The sequence below is a fragment of the Impatiens glandulifera genome, chromosome 3 (assembly GCF_907164915.1).
Source record: "Impatiens glandulifera chromosome 3, dImpGla2.1, whole genome shotgun sequence".
Classification (NCBI taxonomy): domain Eukaryota; kingdom Viridiplantae; phylum Streptophyta; class Magnoliopsida; order Ericales; family Balsaminaceae; genus Impatiens; species Impatiens glandulifera.
The window spans coordinates 1312606-1335563 of NC_061864.1; the positions used below are offsets into that span (position 1 = coordinate 1312606).

General features: G+C 33.0%; 5 protein-coding genes across 5 annotated transcripts; 2 read left to right on the forward strand and 3 right to left on the reverse strand.

Moving 5' to 3' along the window:
* Positions 1-3835: 3835 nt before the first annotated feature.
* On the forward strand, positions 3836-8554 carry LOC124929515 (intermediate cleaving peptidase 55, mitochondrial). Its single transcript, XM_047469896.1, has 14 exons — positions 3836-3978; positions 4213-4293; positions 4379-4642; positions 4774-4866; positions 5354-5560; positions 5690-5793; positions 5992-6058; positions 6135-6242; positions 6763-6855; positions 7024-7114; positions 7200-7270; positions 7777-7832; positions 8102-8162; positions 8255-8554. Exons 1-14 carry the CDS (start codon positions 3931-3933, stop codon positions 8372-8374), a joined length of 1464 nt encoding a protein of 487 aa, XP_047325852.1. The 5' UTR covers positions 3836-3930; the 3' UTR covers positions 8375-8554.
* A 135-nt stretch (positions 8555-8689) lies between these two features.
* Positions 8690-10028, forward strand: LOC124929516 (psbP domain-containing protein 1, chloroplastic). The gene is made up of 3 exons (XM_047469897.1): positions 8690-8941; positions 9135-9572; positions 9664-10028. Exons 1-3 carry the CDS (start codon positions 8768-8770, stop codon positions 9886-9888), a joined length of 837 nt encoding a protein of 278 aa, XP_047325853.1. The 5' UTR covers positions 8690-8767; the 3' UTR covers positions 9889-10028.
* A 335-nt stretch (positions 10029-10363) lies between these two features.
* Positions 10364-13434, reverse strand: LOC124929578 (AP-3 complex subunit mu). The gene is made up of 8 exons (XM_047469980.1): positions 13289-13434; positions 12909-13008; positions 12713-12823; positions 12454-12543; positions 12111-12358; positions 11748-11957; positions 10917-11127; positions 10364-10826 (listed from the first exon to the last, which is right to left on the reverse strand). The coding sequence occupies exons 1-8, from the start codon at positions 13321-13323 to the stop codon at positions 10581-10583; spliced, it is 1251 nt and encodes a 416-aa protein (XP_047325936.1). The 5' UTR covers positions 13324-13434; the 3' UTR covers positions 10364-10580.
* Positions 13435-14383: 949 nt separating this feature from the next.
* LOC124931366 (Golgi apparatus membrane protein-like protein ECHIDNA) lies at positions 14384-17051 on the reverse strand. The gene is made up of 6 exons (XM_047471813.1): positions 16846-17051; positions 16177-16233; positions 15871-16074; positions 15705-15764; positions 15503-15629; positions 14384-14745 (listed from the first exon to the last, which is right to left on the reverse strand). The coding sequence occupies exons 1-6, from the start codon at positions 17017-17019 to the stop codon at positions 14657-14659; spliced, it is 711 nt and encodes a 236-aa protein (XP_047327769.1). The 5' UTR covers positions 17020-17051; the 3' UTR covers positions 14384-14656.
* Positions 17052-17309: 258 nt separating this feature from the next.
* Positions 17310-18275, reverse strand: LOC124932069 (trafficking protein particle complex subunit 4-like). The gene is made up of 3 exons (XM_047472673.1): positions 18088-18275; positions 17847-18015; positions 17310-17669 (listed from the first exon to the last, which is right to left on the reverse strand). The coding sequence occupies exons 1-3, from the start codon at positions 18148-18150 to the stop codon at positions 17473-17475; spliced, it is 429 nt and encodes a 142-aa protein (XP_047328629.1). The 5' UTR covers positions 18151-18275; the 3' UTR covers positions 17310-17472.
* Between the last annotated feature and the right edge of the window lie 4683 nt (positions 18276-22958).

Below are 22958 nucleotides of genomic sequence, written 5' to 3' on the forward strand. Positions count from 1 at the left end.
AATTAATTAGACTCCTAATTAAAAAGTACAATACTCATAAATGATTAAGTCTAACTGTCTTTTTCTTTTCTTTTTTCCTTTTTTTTGAAAATTTTGATTTAAGAGTAAAATAGCCCACTAACACTATTTATTCAAATAATTATATATAACCAAAAATCTAAAATAATTCAAAAAATCAAGACATTAAAATAAAATAAAGTAAAAATAATGTAGTAGTGTAGGCATTGTAGGGTCCAAGAAATAAGAAACAGATTGGCATGTTATGTGTTTCCTGCCATGATATTCAAGTAAGCACATGAATCCTAATCCAACCAAACGGGACACATGTGAGGAAACATGATGAAAGAGAAATCTCAATGCCACTACATTTATTATTTCATTTCTTTTTTTTAATTAAAATTAAACACCCATTTTTTTTTGTAATAAAAGAAAATTGTATATTATATCACATCTTATAAAAAAAACACTTAAACATGTTAGGGTTAAACTTACTTTGTGCCTGGATCAAGTAAACAATCAAGTGTCAAACACTTCAATTTGACTATCTATAGATTAATTTAGTATAACAATCTATGATAGATAATGATGATTTAGTAATGGGGTTTTGGTGGGCTTGTTGTGTCTAGGAAAAGGAAAAGCACTTCTAGTTTCTTACTTCCTCCATTATTGATTCATGTGTTATTAATGATGATGATGATGATTCACTCCATGTTAAAAGAAGAAGAAGATGGCTCACATGCATCCATGTGATCTTATATGATCTCTTCTTTCACTATTCTCATTCTTCAACTCTTAATTAATAAAACACAAAATTTATCATATTTAATGAAATTGAGAAATGATTATATATTATTGTTTAATAAGTAAAACACCTACAGTGTCAAGTACCCTTTAATAAATTGTTGAGAATTTGGAATTTAAAATTGTGCATTTATGGTTAGTTTTTGGGGTGGGCAGGCCTTGTTGGTTGGAGGCAAATTGAAGTTATGTGGACTATTTTCTGATCATTTACTTTAAAAGAGTCAGACATTAATGGCCCTTCTTAGGTTAAGCTCCATAAATTGTTGGAATCTATTTCTAACCTAGTTTCAACTTCTATTCAAATATTATTTTTTTTCTATTAAATCTCATTTATTATATATATTTTCTTTTTCTCAATCTTATAATAAACTACTAGTAATATGGTAGATTAAGTTAAAATATATTTTTCTTTTTAAGAAAACAAAAATTTCAAATTGAATTATCACTAAGTCTTAAGTTGAAAATTCACACTCATAATGTTATCATTCTTACTAAAAATACATGAATTTTTACTTTAAAAATATCCATGATATTTCATTCCAAAAATTATTATGGTTTAAATTAAAGAAATAAAAACTTTATCATATCCAGAAATAAAATATGAAGGAGACGGATTGTTTGTTGCTTTACATATATTTGGACGAAAATTGATGTATCTTTATGGAAATAAGGCCAGCATATAAAAACAGCCCAACATCTATTGGACAAAGTTGATAAATTACTACATTTTGAAAAAATACATCTGAAAGAAAATTAGCAAAAAAAAAAAAAAAAAAAAAGTAAATTACAACTTGAAATTCTTAATGAGAGAAACAAATGTTATTTTTTTTTTTCATTTTCTTGCAATCATTTAGTGATATTATCATATATTTATGTATGATTATTGTCTTAACCATGTTTAACTTTTTCATCTTCTAATGAATCAAGAATATCTTAACATTTTAAATATTTTTCATATGAATGATAACAAATTATATTAAATAAAAATATTTATTCCAATAATATAATGTAATTCAGTTTTTTGAAAGACAATTAATTCAAACGTATTAATTTTTGAACGATAGTTTGATTAATTGTAGAAAAACTCATGGTCTAAATTCAGATTCATGCTAAAAAAAATGAACATGTTTAAAAGTTGTTGAACTATTATATTTCTCAAACTTAAACACAAATAAATTAGGGTGAAGTCTTAACTCGTTTAATTTTAATTTGATTAATAAACATTTAAAAAAAAGTTTAGATTAAAATAGATACATTAACTCATTTATAATTTATTAATTTTATTATTTTTTAAGATTTTGTGTTTTCCTAGGACTTTTTTAAAAGAATTTATAATTTGATATTATTATTATTTTTTTATCTCATTTAAATTTAAATTAAAGAGATGAATTAGAGTTCTAATTTGTTGAATTGAATCAATTAAAAACAACATTTATATGGGATTCAGGTTAATACCTTTCAACCCCTTAACTTGACAAACTAATCTGAAAACCCGACATGAAATGCGACCCTAATTTAATGGGTCAAATTAAATTTAAAAAATAAAAAAGAAACAAAACAGAAATCGAAAAAAGTCAGAACAATGGCAATGAAGAACAGTTTCATAAACTATGGGGGGATCTGAGACAGAGGAGGTTAAGCAAACGAAGAAGAAGAAGAAGAAGAAGAAGAAGAAGACGAGACAATGAGTAAAATTAAAGCTTAGAAAATCAAAATGACAAGTCACAACAACGAAGAGTTTCCCATCGGATATCCTCGATCGGCAATTTCAAAGAATTTTCTGACATGTAGATTAATTAATTAAACAGTACAGCCGAAGAAGACAAAGTAGAAACAGAACATAGACACCAATGCAACGGACTCTACCGCCGTAACAAGAGACCACAGCACCTCATCTACAATCGAGAAGTCGAGGTCCGGCCACCACCGCGGGAGGAGGAGGTTCCGCCTCTGTAACGACGCCAAGTACGATGATGAGGCGAATCTTCTCGGCCATTGGAAGATGGAAATCGGCATCTCGATAGAGATTTTTAACAAATGGCGATTGCGATTGCTGCTTCTTTAATTTCTCTCTTATCTAATTTCTCATCGCCGGCTTCTATATATCTATCCAATCTCGCTGCTGGCCGCCTCTCTCTCTTGTTTACGTTCCAATTAAGAATCCCCTTCATCTTAGCCGTTAAGTACTACTACGCGGGTTTGAATCTTCCAATCTTGGCCGTTAAATATCCATTGTGGAATTAATTAAAAAGAATCTCTATCTATATAATCCAAAGAATTGGATTCGGACGATGGAATGGAATATGCTCCATGTGACCCGGTACTATGTACGAGGATCGCCCCCACGATCCATTTCCCGACCCCTTTTAAATACTACTACCACAAACAAACATTAATATAAATTTGTTTTAATATAAATTAAATAATTATGAATATAATATTTTTTCATACTTTGCTTAAATTTAAATCAATGTGACCTATTAATCAATCTATATAAGTCACCTAAGGTGAGTGAAACTAGTTGACCTTCTAGAACCATTCTTCTAGGCCACCTAATTACTTTAAAAAAAATAATAAAACTTACATGTTTAAATTAGAATTTACAACATTTTAATAAATATACTAATGTATTAATTTTTTAATGTTAACAATGTTATATAACTCAATTTTAATAAAAAGACAAAAATACATATTAAATTTTTTTAATCACTTAAGATACCTAAAATGTTGGGATATGATGCAACTCAACAAAAAACTCTTTTTACTCTTTTTTTTTTTTTTTTTCTAATATAAACATACTTATTTAATAACATTACAAATTAATTTAAAAAATAAGATTAAAATAAAAAATGCTAAATTAATAATTTAAATTTCTAATGATAGCTTTTAAATATCAGTTAATGTCCCTTAAATAAAATGTACATTTTGGGAACTAATTATAACACATTGTAAACTATATGGGGAATACCTGAAAATTTGAAAAACTATAGGGACCTAAACGATAATCTTCGTGAAGCAAACGTAGCAAGAGATTTGCAGTAGGTCATGAGTTGCCATAGCCATAGTCATAGTTGATCTGAGCGCAGGTATAAACAAACCAGAGAAGAAGAAGGCAAACAAAAACGAACGATGCAGAGTCTCCGACGAGCATCTTGCCGTTGGATACTATGTAAGCGGGTTCGTAATATTCTTCTTGATTTCTTTCTCTCTATTTTCGGGTTATTTTTTTACAATTCCCTAAATTAGATTGTATTTGCACTTGTTGGCGATGGCTGAGGCTTGCTTCAAACTCATTTGACCTTTAGTGTTTACCTTAAGCTCGATACTTTCATGTTTTGCAACTGAAAGCTTTCAATTACATTTGATTTCTACTTAACAAGTGATGTTTTCTTCTCATAAATAAATGCACAGTCATCAAAAAGCAATACCCGTACATATTCTTCGAAGAATGTTGTCGACGTGGGGCAGCCAACTGCTGCTTCTCACCCTTGGGTATTTCATCTATTCCGTTTTTTTCCAGAAATTTTCAGTCTTTCTGTCATACAAAATTACCCTATATGTACATTTTTTTTTATAGTTGATGAAGGAAGGGGAGATGACACCCGGTTTAAGTAGTGACGAGTATATTTCAAGGAGAAAGAAACTATTGGAGATTCTTCCAGAGGGAAGTTTGGCAATAGTTGCAGCATCACCAGTTAAGATGATGACCGATGTTGTGCCTTACACGTATCGACAGGAAGCCGATTATTTATATATCACTGGCTGTCAGCAACCTGGTGGTGTAGCTGTCTTGGGTCACGAGTTTGGTTTGTGCATGTTTATGCCTAAAGCAAGTCCCCATGTATGATTTCTCAACTGTCATGCTTTGCATGGCTTTTTTCTTTTCTCTGATTGTTCTGATGCTAGTTTTCAATACAGAACTCTAGTATTTCAATATGTGTATTTAATTTCTTGTTGCTGTATCTCGTTTAGGATCTTATTTGGCAAGGGCAAGTTGCTGGAGTTGGCGAAGCTTTAAATACGTTTAAAGCTGAACTATCTTATCCAATGGGAAGGTTAGAAGAGGTAAATTTATCATGCTTTCATGGCATAATGAAAAACTATCATCCTCTTACTATTCTAGGTTGTTGTGATAGCTTCTGAAGGCAATTTTTTTCTCTTGTATTCGTTGGTAGGGGACACAATTGTAGATGAAGAGATAGTATTTGTTCTTGTTGCATCTGTTATATGACACTACACCATTAGATGAGTCAAGAATGTGCCAAAAGTATTCAAGTTACACCTGAGTGTGTGTGTGTTGGCATAGAAAATAATGGCCGAAGTCCTAATAGATTAGAAAATGAGAGAACCGAGAGAGGAGAGGATAGACCGAAACTTCTGATTCATTCAACATATGCCTTAATATTACAAAGTTCTACACTATTTATATCAATTTACAATCATACCATTTATTATATTTACAATCATATCCTTAACCCTACTCTATGCTTTACAACCGCCACATATTTTCCATGCCTTCATCCATTTATCTTCTATTCATCCTGAGATGCAGATTCTTTCTAAGATGATGAAACGTGCATCCACACTGTTCCACAATTTAAATACATCCAGTCGGAGTTACATGGATTTAGAAGCCTTTCAGAAGGCTGGTCATGATGGAAGAGTAAAAGACCTTTCTGTTTACACCCACGAAGTACGATGGATAAAATCAGAAGCAGAACTTATGCTAATGAGAGAATCAGCATCAATAGCTTGCCAGGTACTAAAGTTTGTGTATAAAATGATATAGCTAACTTTTTCACCAATATATGTGTATATATATAGTTCATGTTCATTTCTTGTATATTGTTTTTTCATACTACTTATAAATATGTTATCTTTTCAATAGGCACTCTTACAGACCATGTTGCATTCAAAGGCATTTCCTGATGAAGGATTTCTCTCAGCTAAGTTTGAATACGAATGCAGAAAAAGAGGTGCTCAGAGAATGGCGTAAGTGTAACTTATTGGCTCTTTTTGAATATTGTGGATTGGACTTGACCATCTCTATTTCACTTGCTCCATATTCTTTATTCTTTTTTTCTTGGGTAAATTATTTTTGTATTGGAGAAATGAGATGAACAACAAAATGTATATTTCTTTGCAATGACTTGAATATTTATAAGATGTTTCCTTAATTTTCTTCACTAGATTTAACCCTGTTGTGGGTGGTGGGCCCAACGGGACTGTTATACATTATTCTCGGAATGATCAGAAAGTAAGTTTAGCATCATGAGCTGATCTTGTTTTCTATCCTCGTCCATCTCATACAATTTTTCAATTTATATTAACAGATCCGAGATGGAGATCTTGTCCTCATGGATGTTGGTTGTGAGTTGCATGGTTATGTTAGTGATCTCACTCGTACCTGGTCACCGTGTGCCCATTTCTCCCCAGTTCAGGTCCATCTCTTTGCCTTAATATGTTTTTGCATTCCACCCTTTCGCAGTTTATCCCCTTGAAAGAATGTATTTATATTTTTTTTGGATGTATAAATGTGTTTGACAATAGCAAATATGTCATCCTGATTATTCTTTTCTGATTTTAGATTTTTTTATTAAAACCAGGGTTTATTCCCTAGAGTAAGCTAGCACGATCCCATTGCTTATGTTTATGTAATACGTTTTGGTAGTCAATTACTCACCCATAGCGACTTATTTGGTTCTAATGCCATGAGATAATCCTTAATCAAACCTACGGTGAAACTGAGTTGCTTCACGACCCCATTTGGAAACACCTGGATACAAAATTTTTGGATTGAGAAACATATTTAGATGAGGTTATGTTTGGAAGCTAAACTTAGTCAGCCATATATTTAAAAATTTATTAGTTTCTCACTAGGATATTGCGGATCTGGATACAAAAAATGAGGTGAATTTATTTTTCTACATGGGATTAAAATAGAGAATATATTTATTTCAGGAAGAACTTTACAGCCTTATTTTGGAAACAAACAAGGAATGTATCAAGCTTTGCAGGCCTGGCATAAGCATTTCGGAAATACACAACTATTCGGTATGATCACCTCATTCTTGTCTGAATACTTGTACTTGGGCTGTGGGATTTTATTATGGTTTGATTCTATTCATTATACTTCGGCTGGCTGGCTGGCTTATGTAAATTTGATTCTACTTCTTTTACTAGGTACATTTTATTTAATGGTTTCTATTGAACATCATATAGGTTGATAAGATGCGGAAAGGATTGAAAGAGATCGGTGTACTGAAAAATGATAATGCTCATAATTATCATCCAATCAATCCTACTAATATAGGTTTCTTGTATCTTCATGTTTCTTTATGTCTTAGACCAATTCAATTTGTTATCATCTGATTCGACGACAATCTCTATGCAATCAGGCCACTACCTAGGAATGGATGTTCACGATTGCTCTACAATCAACTATAACCGTGTCCTGAAACCCGGTGCTGTAAGTGTTCTTTTTAAACTTTTTTGGTTTGAGAGTATGTATGTTCGAAAGCAACTGCTAGTTAGTTAATTTTACCATCTTCTGATGTACTGAAAAACCCTAAAACAGTAACCTAGATTGCAAGTATTATTAGAATTACCTTCAAATAACAGCCAGCGAGCAATAGAATGAGATTGAAGAGAAAATAGAATTGTAATGCTCATATACAATTACCAGATATGAGTTAGAAGAGAAATATGAAGTAGAGAGAATGAGGAATGACCTTGAGAGAGAAACTCAATGTTTCAAATGTTATGCTAGTTGTGCCGTCAGATGCCTCCCTCCCATTAGTAACTATTAGTGCTACATAGCCAATAAGTAATAATATGCTATTATGCTGTTACTTATTGTTAACTCATTTAAGGGTTAGTTGTTTACCTAACCCTCATATTTCTATTGTAACATCTTCTGGTTAGAAATTCTATTTGATGTGTTCACTAATCTTGTACCAAATTTACCTTGTGCAGGTTATAACAATTGAACCAGGAGTTTATATTCCATCTAACTATGATGTACCGGAGAGGTATATAATGAGCCTATCCGGAAATGAGATTTTTTTTATGAAACATGATTCATAATATAGTTTGTGATTTTGGGTAGCTTAAGTGACTAGTTCGATGCCCACTTAGAACGCCTTAAGTTGAATTGGGGTAGTGCTAGCTGCCTAAATTATAAAAGAAAAGAAAAGGAATAAAGTGTGATTTTTGTTGTTTCATTTTGTATATAACAAAACAAAACAAACAGAATTCGGCTTTCATTAAATATCCTTGCGATTTGATATGTGATTTGCAGGTATCGGGGCATTGGGATAAGGATAGAGGATGAAGTACTTATTACAGAATCTGGTTATGAGGTAAATCAATCTTGTTCTGAGCATCATTTTGTATCTTTATTTTTTTTAAATTTCTTTAACATACAGTGTTGTTTTCTGGTGTGGAAAAACAGGTACTGACTGGATCAATACCTAAAGAAATTAAGCAGATGGAATCTTTAGTTAACAATTATAGCCCATATGGAATGGAGTCCAACTTCCAGAACATCAGCAAGGCTGCATCCAGAGGATAGTTTCATTGTTCCAGATTTACCAAGACTGTATTTTTTTTATCATATGATGTTTGCAAAAATATTTTGATAATTTATATTTAGAGCAGTTGTGAATGGATATAGATTAGTCTGAAAAATTCCTTACTGCCATGTAAAATAAGTGGATGAGCAAGTAAATCTATTGATAATTCAAGTATTATTGCCATATTATCTTATCTGCCAGAAGAAGAAGAAGAAGAAGATTGAAAAATGGCAAAAAAATAAATAAAATACAAATAGTAGAACAATGAACACGTCCGCACAGGATCCCAGCTCATCTGAAACATTCATTTTTTTTTTTGGCAAACTATTCTATCCAAATGCAATCAAGCTCAGCTTCTCAACTGCCTCTCTCGCTACCGTTCGTAACGGTAAATGGCAACCGCGCTAAAACCTCTACCTCCTCCTCCCTACTCCGCCGCCGGCGGTAGCCTCAGGTCGGCGTCCATTCCGTCGCCGGTTAACATTGCTGCCGCCTCACAGAGTCGACGACTCATCTCGTCCGTTACATGTAGTAGCCGGCGTCCTGTTTCCTGCGAACCACACACCGTGAGTCTATTTTTCATCTTCTGCTTGTATTTCTTCTTTGCAAAACTGTGTTAGTCTTCCTCCTCCTGCGTGTGATTATTATACTAAGATAAAGTCGTCGTAAACAGATAATGTAGACTGTATGTAATAACCTAAAATTGGTTTCTATAGATTGAATGAAATGTGATTAGCTGATTAGCTGCAATACATACAGGCTACAGATTTTGTGGTTCCGAGGAGGAATGCGATGGCAATGATCCTTGCTGGACTTGTATCCCCAAGGATTGGTCTAAACGATACTGCTCTTGCTCAACAATATTTAGTTACCTTCAGGGAACATATAGATACTTTTGATGGATACTCATTCATGTATCCAAGTAACTGGATTCAAGTTCGTGGCGCTGGTGCTGATATATTCTTCAGGGATCCTTTCGTTCTTGATGAGAATATTTCTGTTGAGTTGTCTTCTCCATCCTCTTCCAACTACACAAGTGTTGAAGATTTAGGTTCTCCTCAAGAAGCTGGACAGAAAGTACTTAAGCAGTACTTGACAGAGTTTATGTCTACTAGACTCGGGGTTAGGCGCGAATCGAGTATTCTCACAACTTCTTCCAGAGTGGCTGATGATGGCAAGTTGTATTATCAAGTTGAGGTAACTTATCAATTTTGTGTTTTGGTTGCTCCTATTCTTGCTCAGAAAAACCCTTGTGTTTTGAATTGGTCGAGTTTTATGTATGCAACAGGTGAATATAAAGTCATATGCAAGTAACAATGAGTTGGCAGTTATGCCTCAAGATAGAGTAGTTCGAAAGGAATGGGACAGGAGATATTTATCAGTTCTCGGAGTGGAAAACAAGCAGCTGTATGAATTGCGACTACAAACTCCAGAAAGTGTGTTTGCTGAAGAGGAAAATGATCTTCGTCGGATTATGGAGTCTTTCAGGGTGAAAAAGGTGTTGCCCGCTTGATCATTCTTGAAGAAATCGATCATGTTGTATTTTCACAATTAGTATATTTGACAATTTCATATATTTTTGTTTACATGTATGATTGATTGATTGATATGGTTAAATATGAATTTTGATTTTAATATATTGGTTTATGAGTATATACAGACCACCCTTGCCCTCTAAATCATGTGTATGTATTATGCATCTACAAATTTTAATGAAATAAAAGTACAAAATATCTCAACTAAATAAAGTTTATCATTATGTACAATTTTTTTTTATTAAATAGTCACTAGCTAAAAAGGCATACAAAATTTTTCCAATTAAACAAAAGTATTGAATCAATGCAATAACCCAACACTACTCAATCCTAAAGTTCTTTAAAATGGATATTCTTACTTTCATATTTGACACAAACAAAAATAATAGTCAAATATTAAATAAAAACATAAAAGAGCAAGTGTTACATACTTCAACAGTTTTACATCGATTGATGTGTAAAAAAATGTACATCCTATCATTAATATAATTCGAACACAATAATTTTTTAGAACAATGAGTTATTTGTCTATCCAGACCCAATATTGGTCGATTTTTTCAAGTTTGGGTTGCTCAACCCTAATTGTGTCGTATCTAATGAGTACAAATAAAAAGGGGGAGAAAGAGCAAATTAAAATACAAATGGAATAACAAATCTTTTGAGTTTTAAACTATGACCTAACATCAAATTCTCCTGCCTTTGTAAGTGCACGAAAACCTTTGTAAGGCTGCTTAGGTAAGTTCTTGAGTTCTAGCTTATCTATCTTCAAACCAGAAAGTGCAATACCCATTATTCTGAAACCAACACGAAAGGTTGGAAAATAATGTAATCGTTCAATCCCTGTTTCGAGCATTAATGTACCAGACATTGATGGAGCCTTGTCCTTGGGAATCCGTCCAATCAACCAAGAACATGTCTGCAAAAAGTCAATAAAAAAAGGTGGGAAAAACTGCTTTCAAAATCTCTATCGAGCTTTAACAACATCAACATCAAATAAATAAATCACCTTGTCTTGAAGAATGTTTACTGTGCCATGATTTGAGGTCAGATCAGCTGATAGAACAGCAGGAGGAAGCTGAAACTCCAATGTTACATTATCGATAGTTTTCCCTCCTGGATCGTTTTTTATCCCAACCATAACAGAGATTCGGCATGTCCCAGATTCTGATGATAGCTGAGGTTTCACATATATTGGTACATTCTTCAGTTTTTTAACCCTATCAACAAAATAAATTGGCAAAAAGTTACAAAATATCAGTTACTTACAAGTATAAAACAGTTCACAGGACAAACATTTGAAACTAAACTTAGACAGATTCAAAAATCTATTTTTTGTTTAAGGATCCATGTACATAAACAGATTCGAAAAGTTCCATTTATAAATAGGGTAATCCTAATTCTAATAGATAAACTCTAATACTAATCCTAACTAGATAACATAAATAATAATAATTAAATATCCAACATGTCTTGGTGCGTTGGCTTCAGAACCCTTTACCTTCTATTAAAAAGAAATTATAATTATTCATCAGAAATAATTTGCTTATGTGTTAACAAAATCTCGTCGGTTAGAACAACTACAAAAGGATATACATAGTGAATCCCATACATCCCTTACAATATGCCCTAACAAAACCACCCAAAAAAACTCCAAGTCCTAGAAAAATCCGATACACCAAATCCTTAGGAAATATGTCCAAATCCAAGTTCTAAACCATTACATCCAATCAAAACCAAACAAGGTAACCAAACACATTCAAGCCAAATAATTCAACTCTAGTCTCTGTTATGTATCCAACTCGGGTAATTGACATAAGAGATGAACAAAACAACAAACCTGTAACTCATGAGTTTAAATTCTCCATCAGGAGGTACAAAGGACATAATTTGCTGAGATTCCCATGGGCGATAGCGAACACAAGGATGGAACCTCACATCATTCAAAATGGAAGAATTCGCAAAAGAAAGGGTCAGATCAGGAAGCCCGGGGAGCTGGGACTTCACTTGGACCACACCATATACCTCACACTTTACAAGAGCTCCATCCCTGATCATAAGACAAAAGACAAATTTCTTTTTTCATTTAAATCAGGGTTTTTCCCATAGAATCTAACATGAGACATTAACCAACCAAACTAGGTTCAAACAGGGATGAGGACAATAATGTAAGATATAATAAAATCTAGTGATTTGAGAGAACCTGTTTATAATAGCATCCAACTCTTCAACCAAATCTACAAAAACCTCATTCCCAGAATGCTTCGGATCTGTGGTCCTCCAGGGTACGCATGAAGCTGTTGCACCTGGAAGAGTGTTACTCATATTCGAACTGTTTCCAGTAACAACACTCAATACTTTGCTCACAAGATTTGGGGGGGTTATCATCTCTCTCAGAATGTTAGGCTCAGTTGTGAGTGGGAATCCATTATCTATCATCTCATCCAAAAGCTTCAAAATCAACAATGGAAGAACTTGTCATAAGCACAGCCCCACAGCCCTTGAAAAAAAAGCGATTATTATAGTTCTTCCCATGAGAAAAATACCTCATATACAATTACAAAATTATCTTTTATGACATCTTCGTTTAGACCTCCAAGATAGTCCGAAAGCACATCAGCTGCCCTGCAAAGGAACTAATATCAAATAGTTAAATCTCAGAAAATATGTTTGCTCACTGAATAAAGCAGCACATATTACAGTTAAAACACCTTTATACTAGCAGAAACATAAGAATTTGAATCTATGTTGGCATAAAATGAGCAGGATAGATTGATTGATGATAATATCTTAGAATTTACTAACCTCAATTGCCATTAGAGGTGGCATTTCAACTTGGGTGCATGCTAGAAACGTAATTCCATCGCGGGCAATTTGAAACAGGTAGTGCGTAGGGGAAGCAATTACCGGAGGAAGCTAATAATAACCCGAAAGAAATATGTAAATAACAAGTATTATAGTCAATTCTTGATTCAGAAGAAAAATGATGGATTTTTACTACCTTGATAGAATCACCCTGCACTAGGACTTGTTCCCAAAACCAGGCACAAATAGATCGATCAACCCGATGTCCAGTAAGTTGCTTTTCCAGCATTACCTCCCTGAGAATGATATTCAATTTGAAGTTACCATCATTCAGCAGTTTCCATGGCCAAAAGAAATACTGAATTCCAAATTTAAGGAGAATAACTATCCAACATAAGAAAATGGAACAAAACGAAACACTTTATAAAGAAAGGAGGATGGATAAGAAGTAAATTCAGGGTTTGCTAACACCGAATTATGAACCCAGCATACGAAAGAAAATGGTCGTAAATTTACAAGACTAGAGTAATACAGTAGGTATTTATCAGATCGCGAATGGAGATTTAAGAAGCGTACCCAGAATCTGATATTAGAAAGATGCATTGCAACATTCTTCTATCTAGTCCAGACAGATATGATCGAAAACCCTCCTGAGCTCGATCGGAATCGAAGAAGAAGAAGAAGAAGAAGTGATGATTCCAATGGATAATAATATTTTAAAAAGTTTGTGTTCTTTTATTGAATAAAAACAAATTAGAGCACAAATAGGTTTTCTGATAATGTAAAATTACAATAAAATGTATCTATGTGAAATTAAATAAATAAAAATAGGATGAAACCTACATCAAAACTAATTATTATTTTTGGTTGGTTTATTTAATTTATTTATTATTCACTATATTAATTAACTAGTTTAAAATTATATTTTTTTTTTATAGAAATCCTTTTAGTCACCACCCAAAATTTGCTTTTTTAAAAACTAATTTATTGAATTTTATCTCTTCAAACCTTTTGTAAACTTATCCAACTCTAAAATTCAAGCAAATAGATTAAATCCATTGTTGTAAATTATAAATTTCAAAAATATATTTTTTCTTTTTGAATGAAAACCAAAACCAAAATCAATAAAAAATAAATAAAAATTAAGAGATTTAATAAATCTTTTAAACGCAAACAAAAAAAATTAAGAAAAAAATTAAAAAGATTCCTCCCAGTTTCCTGCACGAATAACAGACCAGCATCACCCGGATCACCGAAAGTAAATCGATTTTTTTTCATTCAAATAAATAATTTACTACGAGATAATAAAGATAGTAACCAAAGACCTACCATATATGACACCTCGATCCAAACTTCCTAACAACTATAAAAGATACAATTCATATACGACGCATAGATCCAAACATTTTGAATATCATGATTCCAATCATGTTCCAAAATAGAGATAGTAACCAACAATTCAAACCCGCCATATACGACGCATCGATCCAAACTTCCTAACAATTACCAAAAAATACAATTCAGATCCCATATACGACGCATAGATCCAAACTTCTCGAATATCACGATTCCAGTCATGTTCCAAATACCCACTATCCCAGTCAATAGATTGATACATCAAAGATACCACACATTATATACTACAAGTTAAATGAGTCTACAAGAGGAACATTCTAAGAGAAAAACAATATCCATTTAAGCAAAAAGCAAAACCTTGAATGGTAAAATTTACAAAAGTTTGTGAGCTTTCTCGTAGTCTTGAATTACAAAATCCATGAGACATACATTACAACAATCTCCTATTATAGTATTCCATGGCAAGATGATGAGTTTAAACACAAATCAAATAACTATGAAAGCTCGACGATCAAGTATTACAGTTTTACCAACTTTTTATATATATCCTTTCGATCCCCCAACTACATTCATTGTCACTGCTCTGTCTCATACTACGCTAAATGCTGTCTGTATTGTGGATGAGAATCGAGATGCAATAGTCTGGGTCGCAAAATCTTGAAGCTGTTTCTTAGCATCTGAAGAAGATTCAAATATTTGTTTTTAAATTATACTATAACTTAGTATCATCATGCATATAACAGCCAACCTTGCACAATAATATAAACTTAATCAAATGATAAATAATCTTTCCCATAATCTTCTTTACCCAGAAGTGAACTCATGCTACATTTTGGGATGTTTTGCTGTAAAAATAGTCTGATCATTATTTAGAGAAAAATCTCTTTATACCAAATGAAGCAAAGATATTATACTATAATCTGGATCATGATGCAAAAATAAGTTAGATCATCATCTTTTAACTTTGTGGCAATTTTCCAATGAGATCACGGTTGTGAAAAAGATACTTAGTTTCCAGATAGTCTCTTTGATTAAACTAAGCAAAATATCAATTTCCTATTATAAGAACTCAAAAGATCCATCTCAAGTGTTGGAGGAAATCTATGCAGATGATATATGTGAAACTGTATGTCCAATACAGGAATAAAAGAGCTTGTTTGATGTAGGTTTTTTTCTTTAAAATAATTTGATTTTTGATGAGAAAATGGATTATTTGGGCTAAATAACTCAAATATCCTCTGTATTAAATATCAAAATGTTTTAAACAATAATTTGGTATTTTGATTAATGATTTGAATTATTTGACTAATGAAGTGAGGTTATTTGGATCAACCTTTCATAAAACAAGGCCTAAGTTTTCCTAAAAATATCAACTAATGGAGGTGCTTTCACAAACAAGAGAAGACATAATAACAAAGCATCTGGTGTACTTACCTTTGCGACACTTAGTAAATCCAACAATGTTAGCAGCATTCAGGGTCAAGCAAACTGCAACTACTAATAGGTAATCGGCTTGAAACTTTATCAGCGAGAAGATTCCCAAAACTAACCATGCAACAGCCTGGATATTGAAGAATGTCAAAACAATCATATGCAGATTCACACACATTACATAGTACAAATATAGCCCACTTACTGAAAGGTAAAGTGTCCACCAAAAGAGCCATGAATCTTTCTTGTTCATCCGAGCCAATGACTATCAATATCAAGATCATTCAATACATAAAGATGCTTAAAATAAATTTAAGAAAATAATAAAGCCGATCAAGTTGACTAAAATTCATTTGAACTGTTTTACCAACCTCTTGGTCAAGACATTCAAATTTCCAAACACTCTCACCATCGTCATTTATCTCATTCCACCATCTCAAACCAACCAAGATACGGCCACTCACATTCTTAACCACCCAAAAGTCAAGAGCAGTAAGAAGAACCGTGATAACAAAAATTATGACAAAGCTATTCACGAAGAGAGTTGATAGGATATAGAATGCCAATGCTGCAGCCTACAAAACCCAAGAGAACTTTTATTATTTATTTGCAAGAAATCGTAAAGGGCAAACATTATTAAATCACGATAGTATATATATAAATAAGGAAATATCCACCTTGAAGACCACGTGAAAGAAACATATGTTAGGGTTTGCATAATTTTCCCCTGGTGGCTGCAAAGACATGTCAAAACATAAAAAAGATCAGTTAGAATTGAAGTACCGTCTACTTAAGGAGTGTTGATGCATTCTTTACTCGTGTCATTAACAGACTTTCAAGCTTTTTATAGCTTTAACCTCATCTAGAACTTAGTATATTTCTTCAAACTCTATTAAGTAACAAAAGAAACTAATCACCAAATTAATAACTCAATAGCACCTTACTTTCTAAAACAAAACCAATAACAATCAGATGTCCGGAGAAGAGCCTAACATCAAAAATCAAGATCTTGCCATTTTTGCAGCCTAATCAAGATCCTCAACTAGATCACGTAGTGAGAAAAATGGGATCTCAAACAGATACCGGCGTTCAAATTTCCAGTTTATATCTAGGCGTAATTAAGTAGATTACTTGTGAAATGCAATCCAATTCAGACACGATGTTGACATGTTTTCCATTAAATTAAGTATACAGTACTGCAATTCAATTTACTCCCTAACCCTAGCTCCATATTAGTACCAACAAAAACGGAGCAAAACAGAAATCCTGAACGCGAAACCATTATTGGTTATAGTTTCTTACATTTCACGACATTTGGAAGCTTTTTGAAAGATAATCGAACTTACCGGGCCTAGATCCATCCCAAAAGTAGCAAGACTTTGCACAGAGATCAAATCCGAAACCTTTCGCTTCAGCTCTCTGTCTCGCCCTCTTTCTCTTTCAACAAATTGGTACCAAAAACAAGAAGTTGGACCTGTTTCACGGTTAATTCCTCGATCGGATTTGGTTTCTGCTTCCATTCAACCCTCCAACTTTTATGTTCATGTAAAATTGGACCCTAATCTTTTCGTTTCTTTAGTTACAATTTACAAAAGGGACAACTGCTCAAAATCATTCAAAATAAATATGGAATCGTTTCACATATTTGATTATCAATTAAAATGGAGGGCCATGGAGTCTAATAATAACCCGTTTTTCAATTACACACTTCATTTCTTATCGATTGCCATATGGGTTTGTGTCATAAGAGTTTGATGACTAGAACAATTTTGTTTACAAGATAAGATGTGATTAATTTTTGTGTAAAAACTAATAATAAAACACACTTGTTTAATGAGTTGAAGCAATGAAGATCCAGATACATGACAAGCAAAAGCACACAATTTAATCAACAACAACAAAATCAACCTTATAATTATTATTATAAATAAAGTTAACTACTGAATGAGAATCCAATGTTGTTAAACATTCAATCATCTTCCGAGCAAAACAACGCGGTCTTTCTGAACAGCTTGAGCTAGGTTGATGTCAAAGAGCTCGCATCGAATTGGCATTTCCATTTCATAGAAGGGATTCTTCAATACATAGTCTGTGTACAGTTCATATATGTGTTTCAGAAGAGCCTCCATCTGCTGTGTTCTAGGCTCAGAAACCACAAAGAATTTTGTCCCTGAAAACAACAACAAAAACAACTGTTAGGTTCATCATTATTATTATTAAGCAATTATAAATCTGCTCAATTATTGTTCAAGAAAAGGAAAAGATGGTTTTTTTATGATCCAATTGAATTGAATTCTAAATTAAGTGAAAAGAAAGAAAGAAAGCATATATATATATATATATATACCAGTAAGTGACTGGAAGCAATGGAGATCAAAGGTATCAGCCTCGAGAAGTTCGATTCCGGAACATCCAGGTACGGGAGATAACTGTTGAGAAATAGCGTGCATCGAATGCCATAAACTGGCTAATCGCAAGCTGTCGTTCGTATCCATTCTCCCAGCCGAACCGTAGTCCTAATAACACAATCGAGGGAGATTCAAAACATCATTCATGGATTCCTTTACAATATAATAGAATTAGGTTACCTTGTAGAAGATAAGACCGCCAGACTTGTTGATGATGTATAGGCTGTAAATTGCAGCAGCCATTTTCACTGGATCTTCTTCTTCTTCGAATTCTAGGTTATCCCACTCCAAAACCTAAAACCACCGAAACAATCTAATTAGATCTTGGCTGGACAAGTCTTCCGCCGATTCCCTCAGATTGCCGATTACAATGTATGGAAAATTTGATGAAATAACCATCATATGAGGTTATTTCCATATTTAACATATGCTTACTAATTTTTTCAAATATAATCTTTTTCTCAAGGCAAAATGTCTCTTTTGCCCTTTAAACTAAAAAAAAAATTCACTTTCTTTTCCCTTCTCCCCCGTTTTCCCTCCCTCTCCCTCGAACTCCGACGAGCCCCCGACGACAAATAAGAGCCCCCGACGAGAAACAAAACGACTATCCAGAACGACTATCCATTGAAGGTGAGTTTATCTTCCATGTTTTCCCGTTTCTATCCGAGTTTTCCCGTTTTCTATCATTTATATTCCATGCATACTGAAATGGAAGAATGGTTTAGGGTTTATTGTTTAGGTTTAGGTCTGAGTTTAGGTTTATTGGCTGACTGAATAGTTTTGAGTTTAAAATGCATCTGTCGAAGGCTGTCGCAGGCGACTGTGCATCTGTCGCAGGCGGAATATACTATTCGTCTGCAACAGATGCACAGGATAAACCAAAGATTCTCAGCCATACATTTTACACTTGCAGTTCTCAGCCATACATTTTACAAACCAAAGATTTTTTGTTGACTTCACCACTTTAAGGATAAAATGATTAGACATCGCATTTCTATGCAACATCAATTGTATTTCTTTTTTGTTATCTAAAAACGTACCCACTTTCAATGAATTTTTAATTAATGGAGCAGGTGTTTCGATCTCGAGTGGTTCATATGAGAAGTAGTGCTTGGTTCCCTCAGTATGGATGAATGTTTTCTAACATGGGAAGTGCTTTGTTGACTTGGAAAGACATCTTTCTGCTCAAAAACATCTTGCTCCTCACATATATCTCGCTGCTCAAAAACATCTTGCTGCTCAAAAAATCTCGCTGCTCAAATACATCTTGTTGCCTTGGGAATAAATCTTGCTGCTCAAATACATCTCGCTGCTCACATACATCTCGCTGCCTTGGGAAGATATCTTGCTGCTCAAATATGTCATTTTCTGGTCTTTCACTTTGTTAAGTTGAAGGTATTGACTTCTCTACTAAAGAGACATATAGTGGGGCGCGATGATTGGGCAGTAAAGACAAGAGTTCTTGTAAATATAACGTCATATCGCTATCTCCAATGATTGTTGCAGGAGGAGAATTCATCATTAACATATTATACTTCACCTTAAACACTAAGTCATATATTAATTTGTCCACACCAATAGAATTATAGACAATTGAAGCTAATTCTTCATATGTAGCATTTCGGGGTACATTCACACCACGACATGAACTTGAGACAAAAGAACTAACACCACCATCATCAGTTTTCCAGTCTCCATCAAAGAGGAGAAAAACGCCAACATTCATGTGATCTGCAATTGATAAAAATTCACAGAAGTCAGTGCCCAATCAGTGTTAATTGCAGACGGAAAATGCAAGGAGGAAAATGCATTTATCGCAGGCGACGATGCATCTGTCGTAGGCGGGAAATGCATCGTCGCCTTCGTCACCTTCGTCAGATGTATATTCCACCGTAAAGCCAATCAGACAAGCTCTAAAACCATTCATCCATGACCTAACCTACAACCTAGACTCTAAACGACGAAACCCTAAACATTCATCCATTTCTGCGATAAAACGACGAAGGCAACGGAAACGGAAACAGTAGCGTCTAACCTGAATGTTGAAGACGTTTCGATTTCCTTGGTTTTGTTGATGAAGGACGTTGATGAAGGATGAAGGACGTTGATGATGAAGGACGTTGATGAAGGATGAATGGAGAAAGTTGATGAAGGAAGGACGTTGGTTGGTGGAGTGGGAGGGCAATCGGGGACAAGAAACTGAAAGTGCCACTGACATTTCAATTTTTTATTTTTTTTAATTAAAGGGCAAAAGAGACATTTTGCTTTGAGAAAAGGTTATATATGAAAAAATTAGTAAGCCTATGTTTCATCAAATTTCTCCAATGTATCCCTTCTTATTTTTATTTTATTTTATTTTATTTTATTTTTTATAATATAATTACAAATATTATTTGAAAACTCTTACAAACTTTGACCTAACAACAAAAATAAATAAATAGTGATGACAAGTTAGGTTGGATTGGATTATGAGTTGAATTATATTAATATGAAATAACATGTTAATTTCAATCAAAATCTCTAATATTAATAGGTTTTGTTTATTTGTAATTGTTGAACTCGATTTAATTGACCTGAATCAACCCAATTTAATTGGATATAATTAGTATTATATATTTATATTAAAATGACATTAACAAAAAAAACAACAATTAAATTAAATTGTAAATTACTAAGTAGAAAATTTATGAGTAAAAATTGAGTTGGTTAATAGGAAATAACAAAAATAAAAATAAAAGTATGTAAACGGATTGATAAGTCTATTTTGAGTCAATTAAAGGGGAATTAAAGGGGAAATTTGAGGAGATGACCTTCAAAAATGTGTTAAATGCGGAAAGTGCAGAGTTTAAAAAAAAAGCATTGGTGACCCTTTTTACTGTTTTTGGACGATTTTGCCCATGTCGGAGGTTACGTGACGTAACCGGAATCGCGAGATAATTTATTTTTTCCGTCTCACAACTGGGATTTCGTGACGCAACTGTGCCATTTTCTTCCAAAAAATATTCATAATTAATTTTTTTTTAATATAAAAAATAAAAAATTGCGTCACGCAACCTTAGGTGCGTGACGCAATAGGGACATTTTCGTCAGAAAAAAAAGGGTCACCAGAGCTATTTAATTTATACACGGACACTTTCCCATTTAGGCCTATTATTGGAGTCATTTCCTCAAAATTTGGAATTTGAACATATTTATTAATTATATTAAATTGATCAAAATTGAAAAATAAAATAAAATACACAAACTTTGATTTTTTTCGTTTTTAATTCAGGTTTGTTAAGTGTTATAAAAAAGTACAGGAATAATTAATATTTTTATGTTAATTATTATTATTATAAAAAAAACATAAATGGGAATTTCTAATTTAAATATTTATTATTTTTCAGTTGAAAAAAAATTTAACAAAATGACCCTAATAACATTATTTTGGGAAATGACCCACGCAAAATAAAGTTGGTAAAAATGATTTTTTTTTTTTTTTTTTTTTTTTTTTGTTTTTTTTGATGAAAATACACTTTCGCGTCACACAACGAGGTGGCATGTGAAATATCCATAATACCCTTAATATTTATTATATTTCTCCCCATTTTTTCCCTCTTCTTTTCCGTTCTCCCTCTTCTCGGTCTTCTCCTCCTTCTCTTTAAACTATGAGCGACGAACACAATGACGGACAAAACGACATAAAATGACGAAGACAACCATGAGCGATGGAGTCTTTGGGGATCATTTCGTCAAACTTCCTAGATCCGGTGAGCAATGGAGTCTTTGTTTGCTTTGTTTTAAAGTCATAGATATGACGTTTTTGTTTGTTTTGTTGAGCATGAACTTTGTTTATTAATGACATATTATATGTTGGTATGATATTTGATGTTCTTAACATATTTTTGATATTTTTGATGATTTATTAAATTAATGTTTACCGTCTCTTCTCTCTAAAGCTTAAACGACTTAAGTAGAAGAACACAACGAGACTCTCCCTAAATTTCTTTGCGAGGGGATCTCGTGACCGAGGGGGTCAGGATCATAGACGTGATGGGATTTGTGACGCGAGGGGATCTCGTGACCGAGTGGGTCAGGATCTGTGACGCGAGGGGATATGTGACCCGAGGGGATTTGTGACACGAAGGGATCTCGTGATGCCGAAGGACTTTTTCAAACTTTATATATATATTATATAAAAAAAATATATAAATCATATAATATATAATATATAATATATAATATATAATATATAATATATAACAAAAGTTAGCTTTATACAAGTTTTTTAAAAAAACATACAAACTTAAAAACAAAATGGAATATTTTGTTTAGAGCTTGATTGATTAGTTAGGATCTTCTTCTCCAACTTTGTCTTGGTCCGGAGATCCTATTTATAGGTTGTTAAGGTCAGTTGATGAACAAAGTCGTTTGTAAATAACTTTTGTCTTGCTGAGACTATTATTATTTTCTTAGGCAATGATTCAGACTATATTAATAGGCGAAATGATCACCAAATATTCTTGTTTTTGAATCAAGTTGTTTGGTTTGAGTATTCATTGAAAAATCAAACTTCACGGCTGATGTTTATCCGAAGAAGACAACCTCAGGTCGCAGACGTGGGTCTAAGCCTGGCGTCAGGCATTTCTACTGCGTTCCGTTAGTGTTATGTGTGAATTGTGATGGTCGTTGCTTCGGGGTTAAGCGATTCTGTGAGACGCATAAGCATCTAACACTCCTACAACGAGAGATGTGACTGGTTGGCGTCCGTTGGATGAGGACTAGGCGATCATTTAATGGAAGTTTCACTACCAACCTTTGTGTGTGGTTTTAGCTATTTTAGCTATTCTATATCACAATCTTTTTTTAACTTAAATTTAAGCTTCTTCCAAATTAATTTTTCTTTTTATTTTAGACTTTTATTTTATTTTAATAAAATATATAAAACTATTTTAATAGACTTTAAATTATTTTATTTATTTATATTTTAAGGTGATATAAATAAATAAATTGAAAATAATTAATATGATATTTTTAATTTATTTATTTAAATTTTTTAAAATTAAGTTGGT

Excerpts from the sequence above, each read along its gene's own strand:
- LOC124929515 (XM_047469896.1), top strand. The coding sequence starts at position 3,931 with ATGCAGAGTCTCCGACGAGCATCTTGCCGTTGGATACTATGTAAGCGG. Across the intron at positions 3,979-4,212 it reads GTTGGATACTATGTAAGCGG|TCATCAAAAAGCAATACCCG; the intron begins GTTCGTAATATT and ends ATAAATGCACAG. Across the intron at positions 4,643-4,773 it reads TGCCTAAAGCAAGTCCCCAT|GATCTTATTTGGCAAGGGCA; the intron begins GTATGATTTCTC and ends TATCTCGTTTAG.
- LOC124929516 (XM_047469897.1), top strand. The coding sequence starts at position 8,768 with ATGGCAACCGCGCTAAAACCTCTACCTCCTCCTCCCTACTCCGCCGCC. Across the intron at positions 8,942-9,134 it reads TTTCCTGCGAACCACACACC|GCTACAGATTTTGTGGTTCC; the intron begins GTGAGTCTATTT and ends CAATACATACAG. Across the intron at positions 9,573-9,663 it reads AGTTGTATTATCAAGTTGAG|GTGAATATAAAGTCATATGC; the intron begins GTAACTTATCAA and ends TGTATGCAACAG.
- LOC124929578 (XM_047469980.1), bottom strand. The coding sequence starts at position 13,323 with ATGTTGCAATGCATCTTTCTAATATCAGATTCTGG. Across the intron at positions 12,544-12,712 it reads CACCTCTAATGGCAATTGAG|TTCCTTTGCAGGGCAGCTGA; the intron begins GTTAGTAAATTC and ends ATTTGATATTAG. Across the intron at positions 12,359-12,453 it reads ATTTTGTAATTGTATATGAG|CTTTTGGATGAGATGATAGA; the intron begins GTATTTTTCTCA and ends TTGATTTTGAAG.
- LOC124931366 (XM_047471813.1), bottom strand. The coding sequence starts at position 17,019 with ATGGAAGCAGAAACCAAATCCGATCGAGGAATTAACCGTGAAACAGGT. Across the intron at positions 16,234-16,845 it reads TTGGGATGGATCTAGGCCCG|CCACCAGGGGAAAATTATGC; the intron begins GTAAGTTCGATT and ends ATGTCTTTGCAG. Across the intron at positions 15,765-15,870 it reads TTGAATGTCTTGACCAAGAG|TCATTGGCTCGGATGAACAA; the intron begins GTTGGTAAAACA and ends TGATATTGATAG.
- LOC124932069 (XM_047472673.1), bottom strand. The coding sequence starts at position 18,150 with ATGGCTGCTGCAATTTACAGCCTATACATCATCAACAAGTCTGGCGGT. Across the intron at positions 18,016-18,087 it reads GCGGTCTTATCTTCTACAAG|GACTACGGTTCGGCTGGGAG; the intron begins GTAACCTAATTC and ends TTGTGTTATTAG. Across the intron at positions 17,670-17,846 it reads TTGCTTCCAGTCACTTACTG|GGACAAAATTCTTTGTGGTT; the intron begins GTATATATATAT and ends TGTTGTTTTCAG.